Genomic DNA, 19,604 nt, shown 5'->3' with positions numbered 1-19,604 from the left:
GTTCAATTGTAACAGCCCAATTACTGGCCAAACCATATTAACTCTGGATCTTACTGCATGTGTCTTCTGTACTTTCACTTACGTGAGCTATGTGGAATTTTGGATTAAATGATTTCAGACACATAAAAACAGTACTTCACCAACAAAGGCATCATGAGTGGTAGGACACAGGTGAATGCCAATCCTGAAGATGTAGTGAACTATACAGAGATTTCAAAGAGATACAAACTGACTGGTAGAAAGAACAGACCTGAAAAATGTAAACACGAGGAAATCTGCAGATGCTGGAAATTCAAATAACACACACAAAATGCTGGTGGAATGCAGCAAGGCAAAGGGTCTCAGGATGAAGGGTCTCAGCCTGAAACATCAACTGTACTTCTTCCTGTAGATGCTGCCTGGCCTGCTGCATTCTACCAGCATTTTGTGTGTGAGGATCTTAGTCAGACCAAATTCCTTGTAGGTCTGGGAGAATTGATCCATCAAACTCTGGAGGTGCTGCGAAGTGTGGTCTCACCAATATATAAAAGGCCACACCTGGAGCACCAGATGCAGTATATCACACCAGCTGACTCACAGGTGAAGTGTTGCCTCACCTGGAAGGACTGTCTGGGGCCCTGAATGGTGGTGAGGGAGGAAGTGTAAGGGCAGGTGTAGCACTTGTTCCACTTACAAGGATAAGTGCCAGGAGGGAGATCGGTGGGAAGGGATGGGAGGACGAATGGACAAGGGAATCGCCTAGGGAGCGATCTCTGCGGAAAGCGGGTGGGGGGGAAGAAGGGAATGATGTGCTTGGTGGTGGGATCCCATTGAAGGTGGCGGAAGTTATGGAGAATTGTATGTTGGACCTGGAGGCTGGTGGGGTGTTAGGTGAGGACGAGGGGAACCCTATCCTCCCTATCCTGAGCTGGGTGGCGGGAGGATGGGGTGAGAGCAGATGTGTATGAAATGGGAAAGATACGTTTGAGAGCAGAGTTGATGGTGGAGGAAGGGAAGCCACTTTCTTTAAAAAAGGAAGACATTTCCTTCATCCTGGAATGAAAAGCCTCATCCTGAGAGCAAATGCGACAGAGATGGAGGAATTGCGAGAAGGGGATGACATTTTTGCAAGGACAGGGTGGAAAGAGGAATAGTCCAGGTAGCTGTGAGAGTCCGTAGGCTTATAGTAGATAGCAGTATATAACCCGTCTCCAGAGACGCAGACAGAAAGATCAAGGAAGGGTAGGGAGATGTCGGAAATGGACCAGGTAAATTTGAGGGCAGGGTGAAAGTTGGAGGCAAAGTCAATGTCAACAAGCGTAGCATGCGTGCAGGAGGCAGCGCCAATGCAGTCATCGATGTAGCAAAGGAAAAGTGGAGGACAGATACCTGTATAGGCTTGGAACATGGACTGTTCCACAAAGCCAACAAAAAGGCAGGCATAGCTGGGACCCATACGGGTGCCCATGGCCACACCTTTGGTTTGGAGGAAGTGGGAGGAGCCAAAGGATAAATTATTAAGAGTGAGAACCAATTCCGCTAGACGGAGGAGAGTGGTGGTAGGGGGAACTGGTTAGGTCTGGAATCCAAAAAGAAGTGGAGAGCTTTGAGATCTTCCTGGTGGAGAATGGAGGTATATAGGGACTGGACATCCATGATGAAAATAAGGTGGCGGGGGCCAGGGAACTTAAAATCATTGAAAAAATTCAAAGCCTGAGAAGTGTCACGAACATAAGTGGGAAGGGATTAAACAAGGGGGGATAAAATAGTGATAAGGTATGCAGAAATGAGTTTGGTGGGGCAGCAGTAAGCTGAGACAATGGGTCTATCTGAAAAATATGTCTTTTTTGTAGGATGAATGAAAAGAGACAATATAAACTGTAAAGCATAATTTTAGAAGTAACACAACAGCACAGTTCAGTGAGGATACATCTGAATACATCGTTGGAGGTTTTGGTACAGAGTGAAAAGAAGTCAAAATATTAAAAGGTTTTGTATCTTATAAGTAAAGGGAGGGAATACAAATGTTCATGTTGAAATTTTCTGTAAAATTGGTTCAGCCACAATTGGGAGTATTGTGTCGAGTTCTGGTAAATACACTTAAAGAAAGCGTAAAAGTTTTGAAAAGCATACAGATGAGTTTTGATTCATGATTCCAAAATGATTCCAGGCATGAGGGACTTCAGCTATGCAAATGTACTGGAGTTGTTCTCTTTGATAAGAGCTCAAGAGGTATAGATTTTAGAGATATAGATTTTAAAATTATGAAGGATACTAAATACTAATTTCTCTTGGATAGAAAAGATCATGTTTTATATAGCACCACATTTTTGGGACATTGTGTCTTAATCAATGATGCAACTTTTGCCAGTACATATGGAAACAAATCTATATATCAAAATCCATGTAGAGTGGATTCCAGTTAATTGAGCCATCAGTTAATCGGGTCAGCCACTTATTTGGGACAAGTCTGAAAGAATAAAATCTAATCAACACAAAGGCCAGGATTCCCTTTCTTTATTTGAGACACTAAGCCACTTAATTATCAGTTTCTAACTAACATCAGTTGCACGCATTTGTGTGGCCATTATACACTACACCATGCTCAGAGTGAACACTTCTTAAACAGTGTCAGTTGCATGTGTTTCTGTTCATGAAGTAATTATTTTTGTCACTGATAGTTGGGGAGAAGTAAGCAGTAGACAATTTAGAACCGTTTTGCTCACTGCAGTTTCAAGCATTCAGGCTTGGAGATGGCAGAAATAGTCAGGAGTTAGCAACTACAAAGAATTTGAAGGTATCAACAATGATCTTAAATGTTACAATGAAAATGAAGATTTGGAGGATGCAGTCGTCGAAAGTACTGTTTGAAGGCAGTCCACCATCTACATGAGATATCTGCACTGATTTTGTTTACTTACAGTCAATCAACACGGCAGCAAAAACACTGGATGAATTTCTCCGTCGCTAAATATTAGGAACTAATACACAGTTTTATAGTGTTGGTAGTGGTCTAATTTCTGTATTTCATTTAAATACATAATTTGTTACTTAGTTAAATGGTAGTTTGTTATTTTCATGAAATTTAAGCTAACTGGGGCAGCCACTTAATTGGGTCAAAAGGTATTGGTCCCAACGTGTCCCAATTAATTGGAAATCCCCCATTTATTTAGATTGTATTAACGCAATGAAGTGAAATTTTTGTTTCATGATTAACGTACACATCATTTGCTTGATAGATGTATATTAGGGAATCACACAAATTCAAAGTGTCATGAGGTGATGTCAATTTCTAAATCTTCCACCACAAAGACTTTTGGATTGGGTTTTCTCCCCCTGCTTGTACCTGTAACTTTTAGCTAGAATTTAAAATAAGATGTATGCAAAATCTACCTACATCCTTTCTATTCACACAACCAGAAATGTACTGCTGATACCCAATTTCTGTCACTTTTCCTGGAGGCAATTCATATTGCTTGTCAAGACACCATTTGGTAGGATTAAGTCTGCTTGCAATGGTTAATAACAGTAAGTGACAGGGCAGTAAAACAATGATTACCTGGACAAAACAACAGGAAACTATTTGTATTCATTACTGAACAAGAGACCGATAGCATTAAGGGAGTAAAAAGAATGTTGGAGTGACATTAAACATCTGGTTCACAATAAAAGGTTATTGTCATGCAAGGAGCACTAAAAATTGTATAATCAATTATAGTCGCAGCAAAATTTAAAACAATGTCAGTGTTTGCAGGGAACCATTTTAATGACATTTATACAGCACAAAATTAACAAGTAGTATAGTTTACAGAACCAAAAAAAATATATAGAGTTTAAATTGGCCATTTCCATTGGTTGTGAGGGGCTTCTTCTATTAATGGCTCCCAAGGTTTCCACTTGGCCATTTTCTTTGCAAGAGAAAGTTCACTCTCAGCCTACAATTCAAATATAACAATAAGTACACAAAGGTATTAACATACTGCAAAAGCACCATCACCTCTAATCAATATTAAGAATCTACATTGATGATGGAATCAGTGCTGCTTCATGCATCTATGCTGAGCTCGCCAGTTTTATCAACTTTGCATCCAACCTCCACCCTGCCCTTACACTCACTTAGTCCATTTCTGTCACATCTCTCTCCCCTTTCTCGATCTTTGTCTCCATATCTTGAGACAAACTGTCGTCAGCTGTCTTTTATAAACCTACCGATTCCCACCTAGGCTCTTGTAAAAATGCCATTCTCTTTTCCCAGTTCCTTCGCCTCTGCTGCATCTGTTCCCAAGATGAGGCATCCTTTGAAAGACTTGAGATGTCCTCCTTCTTCAAAGAACAGGATTCCCTTCCTCCACCACTAACATCTGCACTCGCCCCATCTTCCCATCGCCTTTACAAAGATAAAGTTCCTCTTGTCCTCACCTACCACCCTATGAGCCTCTACATCCAAAACACATTCTCTGCAACTTCCAACATTTTCAACAGGAACCTACCAACAAACAACTAAACCTGCCCCCTCCCAATCTCCGCTTTCCACAGGGATAACTCCCTCCACTCCTTTGACTGTTCATTCCTCCAAACTAATTTCCCTCCTGACACTAATGACTACAAGCAGCTGAAGTGCTACACCAGTCCATTCACCTCCTACCTCACCTCCATTCGGACCCCAAACAGTCCTTACAGGCTAGGCAACACCTCACGTGTGAATCGGTTGAGGCCTTTGACTGTATCTGGTTCTCCTGATGCGGCCTCCTCTACACTGGTGAGACCTGAAGTAGATTGGGGGACTGCTATTTTTTTTCCAGGCACCTCTGCTCCATCTGCAGAAAGCAGAATATCCCGGTGCCAACCACTACAATTCCTACATGCATTCCCTTTCTGAAACCTGGGCCCACGGCCTCCTCTTCTGCCACAATGAGGCAGGTTGGACGAGCAACATCTCATATTCTGTATAGGTCGCCTCCAACCTGATGGCATGAACATTTATTTCTCCAGCCTCTGTTAATTTTTTGCCCTGTCCCTTCCCAGTCCCCACCCTGGTTTCTCCTCACCTGTTTATCACATCCCCTGATGCCTCCTCCTTCCCCTTCTCCCATGGTCCACTCCCCTCTTAACAGATTCCTTCTTCTCCAGACCTTTACCTTTTCCGCTTATTCCCTCCAGCTTCTTACTTCAACTCCTCCCCACCCACCTGGCTTCACTTTATCATCTTCTATCTTGTCCTCCTTCCCTTCCCCTCCCCCTCCTTATTCTGGCACCTCTCCTCTTTCTTTCCAATCCTGTTGAGGTGTATTTATTTCCATAGATGCTGCCTGACCTGCTGAGTTCCTTCAGAATTTTTGTGTGTTGCTCTGGATTTCCAGCATCTGCTGGATTTCTTGTGTGCATATATACATCTTAGGAATTATTTTGTAAGTAACTGGTTTTCAACCTTGCAGAAATCCAAACTGAAAACTCCCCAACTTTCATGAGTTTTCTCCATTGCTATTCCAAAAGTTACAATTCATGTTGCAGAACAATTCCCAAGTCATCCAATTAAATGACTGTTGAAACCTATTTATGTTCAAAGTTTACAAATATGTTTTTGCCAGCAAGTGATACTAAACTGTAATGGGGCTTTGAAATTCTGGCAACCAACCCCTAACCCAAAATAATCAGTCACTAGTGATGGCACCCTAGCCTAGTTCAGCTGGATGAGAACCAATAAGGAATTATGCTCAAAAATCAGGTTTTCCCTTGAATTGTACAGGGGTGGTAGAAAGTTTCTGAACTCTTTAGAATTTTCTCTAGTTCTGTATAAATATGACCTAAAACGTGATCAGATTTTCACACAAGTCCTAAAACTAGATAAAGGGAACCCAATTAAATAAATAACACTTATTTATACTTGTTCATTTGTTTATTGAGAAAAATGATCCAATATTATATGTATTTGTTGGAAAAAGTATGTGAACCTCTAGGATTGGCAGTTAATTTAAAAGTGAAATTAGAGTCAGTTGTTTAAATTAAAGGGTTGACAATCACGTGAGAGTGTGGGAGGCCCTGCCCTATTTAAAGAACATAAACCTGGGTCTTCAGTATCAAAGTCTGATCTTCACCACATGGGTTTTTGGAAGTGTGTCATGCCTCAATCAAAGGAGATTTCTGAGCACCTCAGAAAGAAAAGATGTTGATGCTCACCAGGCTGGAAAAGGATACAAAACCATTTCTAAAGAGTTTGGGCTCCACCAATCCACAGTCAGGCAGATGGTGTACAGATGGACTAAATTCAACACCATTGTTACTCACCCCAAGAGTGGTCAACCAGCAAAAATAACTCCAAAAGCAAGGTGTGTAATACTCCAGGAGGTCACAATGGACCCCAGGATAACACCTAAGGATCTACAAGCCTCTCTTGCATTGGCTAATGTCAGTATTCATGAGTCAACCATCAGGAATACACTGAACAACAATGGTGTGCATGGCAGGATTGCAAGGAGAAAGCCGCTACTCTCCAGAAATAACATTGCTGTCTGTCCAAAGTTTACTAAAGACCACATGGATAAACCAGAAAGCTACTGGAAGGATGTTCTGTAGACGGATGAATCCAAAGTAGAACTTTTTGGTTTAAATGAGAAGTGTTATGTTTGGCGAAAAACAAATACTGCATTCCAGCATAAGAACCTCAACTCATCTGTGAAACATTGTGGTGGCAGTGTCATGGTTTGGGCCGGCTTTGCTTCCCTCGGGACCAGGACAGGTTGCCATCAATGATGGAACTATGAATTCAACAGGAAAATGTCCATCCGTGAACTGAAGCTCAGGAGAAAGTAGGTCATGCAGCAAGACAACAACCCTAAACACACAATCTGGTTAACACTGAAGAAATGGCTGAGTCAAAGTCCTGACCATAATCCTATACAAATGTTATGGGAGAACCTGAAGCAAGCAGTTCATGCAAGGAAGCCCACCAACATCCCGGAGTTGAAGCAGTTTTTAAAACAGAAATGGCCTAAAGTTTCTCCAAGTCGACGTACAAGACTGATTAACAGTCACCAGAAACGCTTGGTTGAAGTTATTGCTGTACAAGGGGGTCACACCAGTTACTAAAAGCAAAGGTTCACATACTTTTTCTACCAAACACGTGTAACATTGGATCATTTTTTTCCAATAAATAAATGAACAAGTATAATGCTTTTTGTGTCATTTTTTTAAGTTCTCTATCTAGTTTTAGGACTTGAAGATATGATCACATTTTTGGTCATACTTATGCAGAAATAAAGAAAATTCTACAGGTTTCTCAAACTTTCTAGCACCACTGTAGCTGCAAACTGGGTAGGCTGTCACTGCTTCTGAATGTGCACTTATGAACCAAAAGTTAACAATAATTTACAGACAGAAATAAGACTAAGAGATGCAAAAAAAAATTGTACAGGTTTGTTAAATTAGACAATTAAGACATAGGAGCAGATTTATTTTTTTCTCTCAACCCCATCTTCCTGCCTTCTCCAAGTAATCTCTGATCCCCTTATTAAACAGGAACCTATCAATCTCTGCTTTAGATATACCCAATGATTTAGGTTCCACATCTGCCTGTGGCAATGAATTCCAGATTAACCACCCCCAGCTAAAGATATTCCTCTTCACCGCTGTTCTAAAGGGATATCCTATTCTAAGGCTGTGCCATCTGGTCCTAGATTCTCAAACTATTCGAAACATCCTCTCCATGTCCACTCTATGTCGGCTTTTCAATATCAGGCAAGTTTCGATGAGATTCCCCTCTCATTAAATTAAACATTGTATTTGCCTTCCTTACTACCAAGTCAACCTATAAATTAGTCTTCAGGGAATCCTGCACTAGTATGCCCAAATCCCTTAGCACCCCCAATATCTGAATTTTCTCCCTGGTTAGAAAACTGTCTACACCTTTATTCCTTCTACCAAAGTGCATGACTATACTTCACGTATTCCATCAGCCATACCTTTACAATTCCCCTAATCTGTCTCAGTCCTTCAGCAGACCAACCGTGTCAACACTACCTACTCCTCCACCTATCTTTATCATGTAAACCTGGCCACATCATCAATTCCATCATCCAAATTGTTAATATAAACTGAAAAGTAGCAGACCTAGCACCAACCTCTGCAGTCATTAGTTTCTAAAAGAATACGAATAACCAGAAATAAATACATTGCGATATTCCTGTGAAGTTATATATAGATAGATACTTTGGTTGTATCACTGCACACCTGTATTTTGAACTAGTACTTTTTAATGCACATTGTATTTTTTTTCATACCTCAATTCATTTGTATTTTAATATTTAAAATTCTGACTACGCAACCTTGCAACAATAATTTCCTTCAGGATAAATAAGGTTTTATATTATTTTATCTTTATTGATCCCAAAGAAAATTATGGTATCACAGTAGCATTACAAGAGCCCAGATATAAATATTAAACGAGAAGTAGGAAGAACAAAAATAAGTTATCACAAACAGTCTAACAGTAGGGGGTCATCATTTCCCCGGCTATAGGTTGACTCATAATAGAGTATCATGGCCAAGGTTAAGAATGATCTCATATAGTGCTCTTTGGAACAGTGCAGTTATCTTAGTCTATTACTAAAAGTGCTCCTCTTTTCAGCCAAGGAGGCATGCAGATGAGAAACACTATCCAGAATTGCCAGGATTTTCCAAAGTGTCTTCTGTACTATCAGTTTATTGACATCATCTGTGTTGATGCCATTGCCCCAACACACCACTGCATAGAAGATTGTACTGGCAACAGCAGACTGGTAGAACATGTGAAGGAGAGGCTAGAATTTATATAGTCCAGCAGTGACATACCTGTGAAATAATTTCTTCTATCTGGCCACAGTTGATTTTGTCTTCTATTTTTTGAATATTATTCTCCTGCAATAAGTGATACAGAAGAGGTGGCTTGAAATGGCTACCTGCATGCAAGGCCTTACCCCAACACCATCAAGCATCAGTATTCAGACAATTAAATCAGATGTATCTGCCAAGAAGGAGTAGTTCTACCATTCTTTTTAAAGAAAATTTATATTTTCAGTAGTCACCACTTACTTTTTTATTGTGACTGCTAATAACAAATATGTGTACAAAATTTTACATAGTGATTTTCGATTTAGGAATTTGGATATCAGAGTTAATAAAGGGGATTAAATCATGTAGAATTCGAGGCATCTTTTCAGTTTTGTCCAAGAACCTGAAGTGCTTAAAAAGAAAAAAAAAACATTGGAATCACAGAGCAAATCAGCCAGCATCAGGACGGAGAAAAAATTTCGTCATTTCAAAACAAGGACCCTTCAGCAGAACTGAGAAAAGCGAACAAGTAAATATGCGTAGCTGCACATGGGAAAGAGGCAGAGAAGAAACAATACAAAATAGAAACCAAGCTTGTCAAAGTAATAATTAAGATATTGCAGAGGGGAATAAAAAAAGAAAAACTGAAACAAAAATGTACAGCTACATCTGTGGACAGACAGAAAATTCTAAAGTTTAATATCCAGTCTCCAGGACTGCTACATATCCAGACTGAAGATGGGCTGTTCATTGAGCTCGGATTTAGCAGCATTAGAGCATTGCACAAGATCAAATACAGAGGTCAGACTGGGAGTGAGACAAAGAGTTCACGTGAGATGCTCTCTCAAAACTCTGGATTGTACTTGTGAACTGAGCAAAGGTTTTCTGCTCAGGGTCACCAATGCAGATGGAAATTCAACCTTCTGAAATTTACAACTTTCAAAAAGAAGCCTGAAAACAGGGAACTTACTGTTTTGATCATGTTAAATCTTTCATTGATGATCTGCTCAGTGTATTTCCTATAAGCTGCTTCTGGAGGGATTGACTCAAGTACTGTGAGGACTCTTGTGTACAAAATTTTCAATTGCTGTAAAAAAAAATATATTAAAGGATAAACTCTTACGGTATACTACTTTTAATCTCTCCGTAGTTCATATTTCAGGGTGTTAGTTCCTCTACTAAGAAGCTATAAAGAGTAGATGGTACAATGCCCTTCAGTGCCTCAGAATGGCTGTACCAGTTTAAAATTTGGAAACATATTGATATTGAGATGCTGTAATTATAGCTTTAAAGAGAATCTCTTCCTGACATTGTTTTTGGTATCAATGTAAAATCTGGTTTAACAATAAAATATTAAGTGTCAAAAAATACTTATTTTGAAAGAAAGCCAACACTTTCCAAATGTGGCAAGTATGGACGCATTAGAAAAAAATGAACTAAACAGAAATTTCATATTTGATCAGGACTCCAGTTCAACAAAGGGTACTGTAATAATTGATAGCAGATTGCTTCTTTGGCTATCAGAATTCAATTAATCTTGTCCTTAGCAATAGTACTTTAAATGTATTAGAACAAATACATACTAGAAGCTGATAAGAAAATAACATTATGTGAAAAATCAGTCATCCATTGTTCACACTAGCATTGGAGAATCAAATGATCAGAATTTTCTTTGATTAAAAAGTATGCACATTTTTGAATAACAATAAACCTCTCAAATTCTGCATCTATATACAGTTTCCTGTGATTCCACCAAGAATCATCTCCTAGAGTGGAGACAGGTTAGAGAATCAGTCTTTGATTTTAGACAGAAATATTAATTTGAACTTTGAACTTTAATTCCACTATCAATGTTTCCTTCTGGATATTCTAATCAGTCAAATGATAAGTTTACAAAATAGGCTTCCTTTTCTCTCTCCCTTTGTTTTGCAAAAGAAAGCTACTGCCTGAATTCCAGCCACACATTTCAAACATGGGAGTTTAGAAAAAGAACATTCAGTAATTACAAATATTGAACTTATTTTGCAGGTCAGTCAATTTTAAACATTACAGCACTAAAATAAATTTACAAGGACCATACCTCAAGAGGATTCTGGGCCACAGCAAGACCCACCAGTCCAGTGGTCTGCAGAAAAGAAAGTGGATTATTTTATGTGTATTCATAGAAACATTGAAAATCTACAGCACAATACAGGACCTTTGGCCAACAAAGTTGTGCCGAACATGTCCCTACCTTTGAAATTACTAGGCTTACCTATAGCCCTCAATTTTACTAAGCTCCATGTACCTATCCAAAGTCTCTTAAAAGACCCTATCATATCCACCTCCACCACCGTTGCCTGCAGCTCATCCCATTCACTCACCACTCTCTGAGTAAAAAACTTACCACTGACATCTCCTCTGTACCTACTACCCAGAACCTTAAACCTACATCCTCTTATGGCAACCATTTCAGCCCTGGGAAAAAGCCTCTGACTATGCACACGATCAATGCCTTTCATCATCTTATACCCCTCCATCAGGTCACCTCTCATCCTCCATCACTCCAAAGAGAAAAGGCCACAAGTTCACTCAACCTATTCTCATAAGGCATATTCCCCAATCCAGGCAACATCCTTGTAAATCTCCTCTGCACCCTTTCTAAGGCTTCCACATCCTTCCTGTAGTGAGGAAACCAGAACTGAGCAAAGTACTCCAAGGGTCCTACACAGCTGCAACATTACCTCTCGGCTCCTAAATTCAATTCCACGGTTGATGAAGGCCAATACACCGTACGCCTTCTTAACCACAGAGTCAACCTGCGCAGCTTCTTTGAGCGTCCTATGGACTCGGATCCCAAGATCCCCCCGATCCTCCACACTGCCAAGAATCTTACCATTAATACAATATTCTACCATCATATTTGATCTACCAAAATAAACCACTTCACACATATCTGGATTGAACTTCATCTGCCACTTCTCAGCCCAGTTTTGCATCATATCAATGTCCCACTGTAACCTCTGACAGCCCTCCACACTATCCACAACAACCCCAAGATTCATGAACATTGCAACATTGTCTCACCCCCCCCCCTCCCTTTATAATACACCTTTCTCTGTCACTTATTCTTTTTCATTTACCACCTGGACTCTATGACCTACAGACCCAGTTTCAGGGACTCTTGACAACTCATGTTCTTAGTATCATTTTTAGTTTGTTTGTGTTCTTTTGCACATCTGTGTATGCCAGTTTGTGTATATGTTCCATAAATTAAATTTGATTTATTTATACTTCACTGATAATAAATTTGCTTTAAATTTTAACCCTCCTCCCCCACCCCAGTATTTTCTCTCCATTTTAATATTATTTTCTCCAAAACTCCAGGGTTCTCCTGGGTCTCGTTTTCCCTTTTACTCAAGCCCATACATATTTCCTCACTCATCTTTTCACAGTATTTCCCTTTCATCCCTCTATCAACTCTCTTTCCCGATCTGTCTTCTGCACTTCCTTCCCTTGAATAACTTCCCTGGGTCGCCTAAATTATCAACCTCCGTTATACTTTATTTCTCTGCCTGACCTCTATCTCTTCCACGTCTCCCACCTCTCCTACATTTGATTCTCAGTGTGATTAACTCCCTCTGTTTACCCTCTACTGGCTACCCTCCGCCTTCCCTAGCCTTTTCCTCCCTCCCCATCCCCGCCACGCTCACCATCTTTGGCCGACCGTTTCCTTCTCTCTTCTTACATATTTACAGCCATCCCCATACAATTACCCTGCTCCTTGCATATCTACCCCCTCCCTGACCTCCACTTACTTTCTTAAGGACTCCGGCCATTGCTGCAGCGGTGGATTGTGGGACCGCCTCCAGCCCGGTTAAACGAGCGCCGAACAGCGCCGCCGCGCCGGCTCCAGACTCGATGCGTGGAGTGCCGAGAGCGGGCAGCCCGGAGGCCGACTAGCCAGTGGGTTGGTGCCTGGATTTGGACGTCAGCCTCCGACCTTGGATCTGCCACAGGCCTGGCGGGTTGTGGGCAGGGGAGGGTGTAGCTACTTCTGTTTCTGCGGGCGGAAGTGTGCGAACTGGGGATTGCGGGGTGGTAACTGCATCGGGGGCTGTTCGGCCCTACAAGTGAGTGCTAGCTCCCTGAGTAGTCCCATTTCCCCACAGCACTGATTGATTACCTTCACCGCCCTGAGTTGTAGATGTCGAGTGTTTCTGCCTGTCACCCTCTCTCTGGCCCTCCAACCATTCGATTATGGCTCAGATTCTCTCTGTTTTGAAACAGCCGTAATCCTGTATATTTTTTTTATCATACGTTTGACATGAAATGTTAATATTCGTTTACTTCTTAGATGCTGTCTGAGCTGCGCCATTTTAAGGGAAGCTTTTTCTTTGTTTTAGATCTTCTGCCAACTTTTGCTGCTCCAACGAAAACCGTTCCTTCTTTCAAACTCTTGGAACTATTCCAATAAGTCTCTCCCATGCCCTGCTTTGAACGTTCAGATCTTTTTTAAAGTGTGGTGACCGGGATTGGGAATAAAACTTCACCTGCGGCCTCACCAGTGCTTTGTACAGGTCCAAAATAACTTCCCTGTTTTGTGATGTCATAAGCTTTACTAATATCTTTCTCAGTATTTCTTAGAGAGAGAGTTAGTGTATGTTTGTATATTAATACAATAAACACTATGTGTTTTACTTGCAAAGATATTCAACTTTTGAAAAAAACGTACATGTACAGTGTTCCAATGCATGAATAAACACCTTTATGTGCATGAATTAAGCTGAAAAATTGTGGGCATGCATTGGGGTACAAGAATGGGATTTTGTTTTTGCGGACTTAGCATACCTGCCCTAAAGTTAATAATATATTTACCCCTATGACTTTTGATGACAAGAACTTCTAGAGCCAATTGTAACTTGTAAGAAGTCCTATAACATATCTGCAATCTTCCAAAATAAAGCACTTTTGCCTACACAACCTGAATGATAATAAATAAAGAGAACCCTACGATAGCACTTTTCACAATCTCAAGGTATTCAAATTACTCCGTAGTCATTTGAGCACATTTCAATTTGAGAATAAAAATAGCAACCTACATGCGATATAATAAGTACCATAACAGAACAGAAGATCCTTCACAGCACATTGTCCATATGAATTGCACAGAACTTGCAGTGGTGAAATTCACACAGATAGTTGCTCCTGTTCAAAATGTGAGTTTATTGTCACATGGACAGGTACAATGAAACACTTACTTACAAATGCAGCACAGGCACATAGCATCAAATAGAAAATATTCACAAGACAACGGAAATTATACAAGAGAGAACACAATTAGAGTGAAAAAACCAAAGTCCTTTGTAGTGCAAACTAATCATAGTGCTGCTGTACTGGGGTAGTGATTAAGGTTGTGGAGATTGATTCAGCCTAATGTAGCTGTTATTGAACCTGGTGGTGTGGGACTTGGGCTTCTGTTAAAGTTAAACATTAAACAAATATTCTTAGCTTTCTGTTGGAAACAAAAACCAATCTGCAGTTCTTAATGTAAATTGCAAGCAGCAATCAGTTTGAAGATGGAGGTACAGCTTTGCAAAGTGTCTGCATTAGCAAAACACAAGACAATGGGGTTATGTCACTATACATATCAAACATGGTTATAAGTTGGTTTGTTTGTGTACTCAGTGGGTGAACCCTCACAGCAGCAATTTTGGATATTTAGGATCTCTGTCACCAGAAGTTTTAAAGACCATTTGGGCGAGTTACTTTGTTCCTTCAAAGTATCTGGAAAACATCAGGTACAATGATATAAACTAGTAGAAAATAGTATAAATATTAGGAGCATTGAAGAATAGCAAGGAGAATGTCAGAAAGATGGGGTTATAGAAAGAAGAACTTAGAATTCAATCCTCAACATTCAGTTTCTGTGACGGGCAGCTCATTTGTCTGCAACTGGTATGCCTTTTGTAAACCTTTTGTGATTCAGAAATCTTCTATAAATTAGAAATCCGCTGAGTGTTAAGTGTGTGTTAAGACTTATTTTTCTTCATTTAGATGTGTATCTGATGCACCATCAATAACTCACACTGAGACGTAGGCGAGATATCGGCTTTTATTGACTGGAAGAAGGAACCAGGAGTGAGTGTCTATCATACAAGGTCTTGGAGACTGAGGCCGAGCGTCAGGCCGCAGATCTCCTTTATACAGGGGCCTGTGGGAGGAGCCACAGGAGCAGTCAGCAGGGGCGTGTCCCGACAGGCACCTAGTTCACCACAGTATCATTAGAAATAAAGTACACTGTGTATAAACTACTTCATTTGCTGGAAATACTTCCTCCGTGGTAAGCTCAGGAGACTATTGCAAGGTAAACCTTGCTGTATAGATTAGACAGGGGAGTAAGCTAGTCTTTGAAGAAAAGGTGGATACAGTATATATAACCTTTCTATAGTGAGGGTTCTATAGTGAGCTAGTCTTTGAAGAATAGGTGGATACAGTATATATAACCTTTCTATAGTGAGGGTTCCCGTGGCTGCTTAGCGCCCTGCTCTACACATGTTACACTTATGATTGTGTGGCTAAGCACAGCTCCAATTCCATGTTGAAGTTTGCTGACAACATCAATGTTGTAGGCTGAATCAAAGCTGGTGACGAGCCAGCATATAGGAGGGAGATTGAAAATCTGGTTAAGTGGTGCTAACCTCTCAGTCGATGTCAGGAAGACCAAGCTGCTGATTATTGACTTCAGGAGGAGGAAGTTTACTTTAAACTTTAGCTTTCTGCTGTCAGTTCACTGATTTAGACTGGCATATGTTTGCCCTCCTTACCCTCCTTGAAGTTGCTACAATACTAATGTACAAAATTTACAGTATTAACAATCAGTAATGCATAATAGACCTCAGCTTTTAGCACTGTTAGCTAGGTTCTAGTTCAGTCTAAAAACTAGATCTGTATTATATATAAATTCTTTTAATGTTTTTATAGACCTTGGAAAGATTCATTATTCACTTCTTAATTCAGATATAAAGTTCCACAAGGTGTGGGAACCTTTTCTTGAATATTTTCATAATTCCCATTTAGATTAAAGGTGCATCCCTCCCTTTTTTTCTTTTGAATTTAAATCCCTTACATCCAGCTTCATATGGTTAAGATTTGTGTGTTTTTTTAATGTGTAAACATATTATAGTTTAGGTAGTAGGCAATATACCTTCTTTTCATAAATACAGCTCTGTGGTGATATAGTTCTGATTAACTTTTTTATATGTCGTAGGGTTGACTTGGAGTTGGGTAGTGGGAGGGTGGGGTGGTTACTAACTTTATACAATTCTACTATGGGTGCTTTGCTTAATTGTTGTGAATTGTACTTTGATATATTTGTTTTGCACTGTGTAAACCTTTTTTAATTTTTTTTGTTTTGTTGCATTGTAAAAACTCAAAAAAAATTAATTTAAAAAAATAATGTTTTTATAGGATGTATTGTTTTTTCTAAGGAAATACTAATTAAGACAACTTTCCTAATTAATACCAATCCTACTTCTGTCTGCTTTGATTATTAATAAATTATTATTAAAACACTTATGGAACTTTAAAATTAACATTCAAGAAATACAATGCAGTGGAATTACTCACAACATATACTTCAGTAGTTTTGATTTTCTGTATTGATCATCTGTTGGTATTAAAATAATTAATTAAATTTCACCACAGTAACATTCTCGAAATCTAATGTTTGTCTCAACCAACTTCCTCCCAAATGGTAATTGTTCATTTCTTTTTCCCTAGATTTCCCACCCACTGTTCGAAATGGAACTATTTGAAAAAATAATTTCATTCTTTTGAAGATATTACATTGACTATTTATGTTAGTGCCTTATTTATATTTAATCTGGCTGCCAAACAGATGCCTTGATTTTATATTTTGAAAGCCTTTAGATATTCAATATTAAACTCTTACTAATTGGTTTCTTTAATTTTATCTTGGCCAGCATAAATTTCAACTGTACAAATACTCACTTAATTTCTACTTTTCAGTTGTCATACCCAATATCTAACAATGCAATCTAATTTTTATAGGTTCAACATTTGCAATTTTGAAGAATGATATTTTTGTGTTACTTTAGTCTCACAATTCTTTCAACTTCAATAAAATGCAATGAGTAAATAAACAGTTTTATATCTTCTCCAAACTGTAGTGTTCAATATAAAATATAATTTTAAATTCTATGATTATCACTAGCCATTTGAAGCATAAATAGGTAAGTGACATCAGTGGTGGGTAAATTAATGGAAAGTATTCTTAGAGATAATATTAATAATTATCTGTATAGACAGAATCTGATTAGGAGTAGCCAGCATGGATTTATGCGTGGAAGGTCATGTTTGACAAACTTTATTGAATTTTTTGAAGAAGTTACGAGGAATGTTGACGAGGGTAAGGCAGTGGATGTAGTCTTCAGCAAAGCCTTTGACAAAGTTCCACATGGAAGGTTAGTTAAGAAGGTTCAGTCGTTAGGTATTAATACTGGAGTAATAAAATGGATTCAACAGTGGCTAGATGGGAGATGCCAGAGAGTAGTGGTGGATAATTGTTTATCAGGATGAAGGCCGGTGACTAGCGGGGTGCCTCAGGGATCTGTTTTGGGCCCAATGTTGTTTGTAATATACATAAATGATCTGGAAGATGGGGTGGTAAATTGGATTAGTAAGTATGCCGATGATACTCAGGTAGGAGGTGTTGTGGATAATGAGGTGGGTTTTCAAAGCTTGCAGGGAGATTTATGCCGGTTAGAAGAATGGGCTGAACGTTGGCAGATGGAGTTTAATGCTGAGAAGTGTGAGGTTCTACATTTTGGCAGGAATAATCCAAATAGAACATACAGGGTAAATGGTAGGGCATTGAGGAATGCAGTGGAACAGAGAGATCTAGGAATAACAGTGCATAGTTCCCTGAAGGTGGAGTCTCATGTAGATAGGGTGGTGAAGAAGGCTTTTGGAACACTGGCCTTTATAAATCAGAGCATTGAGTACAGAAGTTGGGATGTAATGTTAAAATTGTACAAGTCATTGGTAAGGCCAAATTTAGAATATTGTGTGCAGTTCTGGCCACCGAATTATAGGAAAGATATCAATAAATTAGAGAGAGTGCAGAGACGATTTACTAGGATGATACCTGGGTTTCAGCACTTAAGTTACAGAGAAAGGTTGAGCAAGTTAGGTCTCCATTCATTGGAGCGTAGAAGGTTGAGGGGGGATTTGATCGAGGTATTTAAAATTTTGAGAGGGATAGATAGAGTTGACGTGAATAGGCTGTTTCCATTGAGAGTAGGGGAGATTCAAACAAGAGGACATGATTTGAGAGTTAGGGGGCAGAAGTTTAAGGGAAACATGAGGGGGTATTTCTTTACTCAGTGATAGCTGTGTGGAATGAGCTTCCTGTAGAAGTAGTAGAGGCCAGGTCAGTTGTGTCATTTAAGGTAAAATTGGATAGGTATATGGACAGGAAAGGAGTGGAGGGTTATGGGCTGAGTGGGGGTAGGTGGGACTAGGTGAGATTAAGAGTTCGGCACGGACTAGGAGAGCCGTGGTGGCCTGTTTCCGTGCTGTGATTGTTATATGGTTATATGGTTAAAATATTGAAATTGGAGACTAGGAAGAAAAACAAAAATGTTGTCAGGTGTGTTTTGAAGTAATCTCGCAAGAGGAGAGGAAAGACAGTGACAAAATTAAAATAACCTGGAAGCTGAATTGGATTTTTGGCAAGACCATATTCTTCCTAGTAAAATATTGAAGACTGGATATGGACAACCATCCACTTACAGATTTTGCAGTGAAGAACTCTGGACAGATGACAAGTGAGAATTCATTATTGTTATAGTACAAATGGAAACAGGTCTATAGCTGTAAATGAAATGGACAAGAGCCAGTTTCTGCTTCAAGGGAGAAGCAAAAGATAGGTCTTGAGGAGCTTTCATCATGCAGGGTTTGGAAGAGCTCAAGATATTCTGGATAAGATTCACTCGCTAAGTATGGAATCAAGCAAGGGCTTACTCAGTGCAATCTGGAATTTCGCAGGCGCAGCAAAGGAAGACGATGGTGTGATTATGTATATTAAATGTGAAGATGAACAGGAATAATGCAATATTACAATCACAGAGATTTGAAAAGAGTGTTCTTGGCAGAAACCGACCCTGATTAGAGATTGTACTCCAGAAGCTGTGTAAAAAGATAGACATTAGACAAGAGATTTTAGAACTTTGGAGAAATTACACAGAATGTCTGTTAGCTGAAAAGGGAGTGGAGTTTCTGTGAAGTGGATAATTTTGCCAGTTTTAAAATTAGGAGAAGCCATATACAAAATCGGCAATCATGAGGTATTGGAGGAAAGTTGGATGGAATATGGTCCAAGAGCAGATACTGGCTTAAGCATAAAATAAGCTTGAAGAAGAGCAAATTGTTGCAAACAATGGGAACAATTTGAGAGGGACATGCAGATTTAGAGGTATGGAAATCCAGAGCCTTGGAGAATTCATTGGATTAAAAAGAAGGAGGCAGAAAGGTAGCTGTACAGCTGGCATCTAATTTAGCATGGAAAAAGTCTTTCACTGATTGTGGGACAGCGACAGTACTCAATTACTTAACATCCCTCATTCGAAAGTCTTTTCAAACACTGACTAACTTTTCAAACTCTTCCTAAATTCCTCCTGTATTGTTATTTCCTGCTGATCCTTTTCATGTTTTTCAATGGCATACTTTGCTACTGTAAGAAAAATCAGATAGAACTTTTAAAAATAAATACATTTTAAATTGAAACACTCATGGCTTCATCTGGAAAGAATGTGTGT

At 39.4% G+C, this 19,604-nt stretch overlaps 2 protein-coding genes across 17 annotated transcripts in view; one reads left to right on the top strand and one right to left on the bottom strand.

Annotated features, from left to right (window-relative positions):
* Nucleotides 1–19,604, top strand: part of asb15b (ankyrin repeat and SOCS box containing 15b) — a 94,798-nt gene that overhangs the window by 44,664 nt on the left and 30,530 nt on the right. For 3 of the 13 annotated variants that reach the window (XM_059977914.1, XM_059977917.1, XM_059977904.1), the window contains exons 1-2: nt 13,234–13,343; nt 14,821–14,904. The gene's annotated coding sequence lies outside the window, so the exon portion shown is untranslated. Of the gene's footprint in view, nt 1–12,595; nt 12,734–12,755; nt 12,897–13,233; nt 13,344–14,820; nt 14,905–16,545; nt 16,625–19,604 lie in introns of those variants that run through there. The other 10 variants (XM_059977915.1, XM_059977905.1, XM_059977916.1 and 7 more) reach the window with 8 other exon arrangements.
* LOC132398453 (NADH dehydrogenase [ubiquinone] 1 alpha subcomplex subunit 5-like) lies at nt 2,482–12,695 on the bottom strand. 4 transcript variants are annotated; one of them, XM_059977920.1, is made up of 5 exons: nt 12,582–12,695; nt 10,865–10,909; nt 9,755–9,871; nt 8,806–8,871; nt 2,482–3,914 (listed from the first exon to the last, which is right to left on the bottom strand). In XM_059977920.1, exons 1-5 carry the CDS (start codon nt 12,600–12,602, stop codon nt 3,813–3,815), a joined length of 351 nt encoding a protein of 116 aa, XP_059833903.1. In that variant the 5' UTR covers nt 12,603–12,695; the 3' UTR covers nt 2,482–3,812. The 4 variants fall into 4 exon arrangements, with proteins under 4 accessions (XP_059833903.1, XP_059833904.1, XP_059833905.1 ...); XM_059977921.1 differs by lacking the exon at nt 12,582–12,695 and adding an exon at nt 12,477–12,577; XM_059977922.1 differs by lacking the exon at nt 8,806–8,871.

Source organism: Hypanus sabinus, chromosome 8, assembly GCF_030144855.1.
Source record: "Hypanus sabinus isolate sHypSab1 chromosome 8, sHypSab1.hap1, whole genome shotgun sequence".
Classification (NCBI taxonomy): Eukaryota; Metazoa; Chordata; class Chondrichthyes; order Myliobatiformes; family Dasyatidae; genus Hypanus; species Hypanus sabinus.
This window is presented reverse-complemented; position numbering and strand designations above follow the sequence as displayed.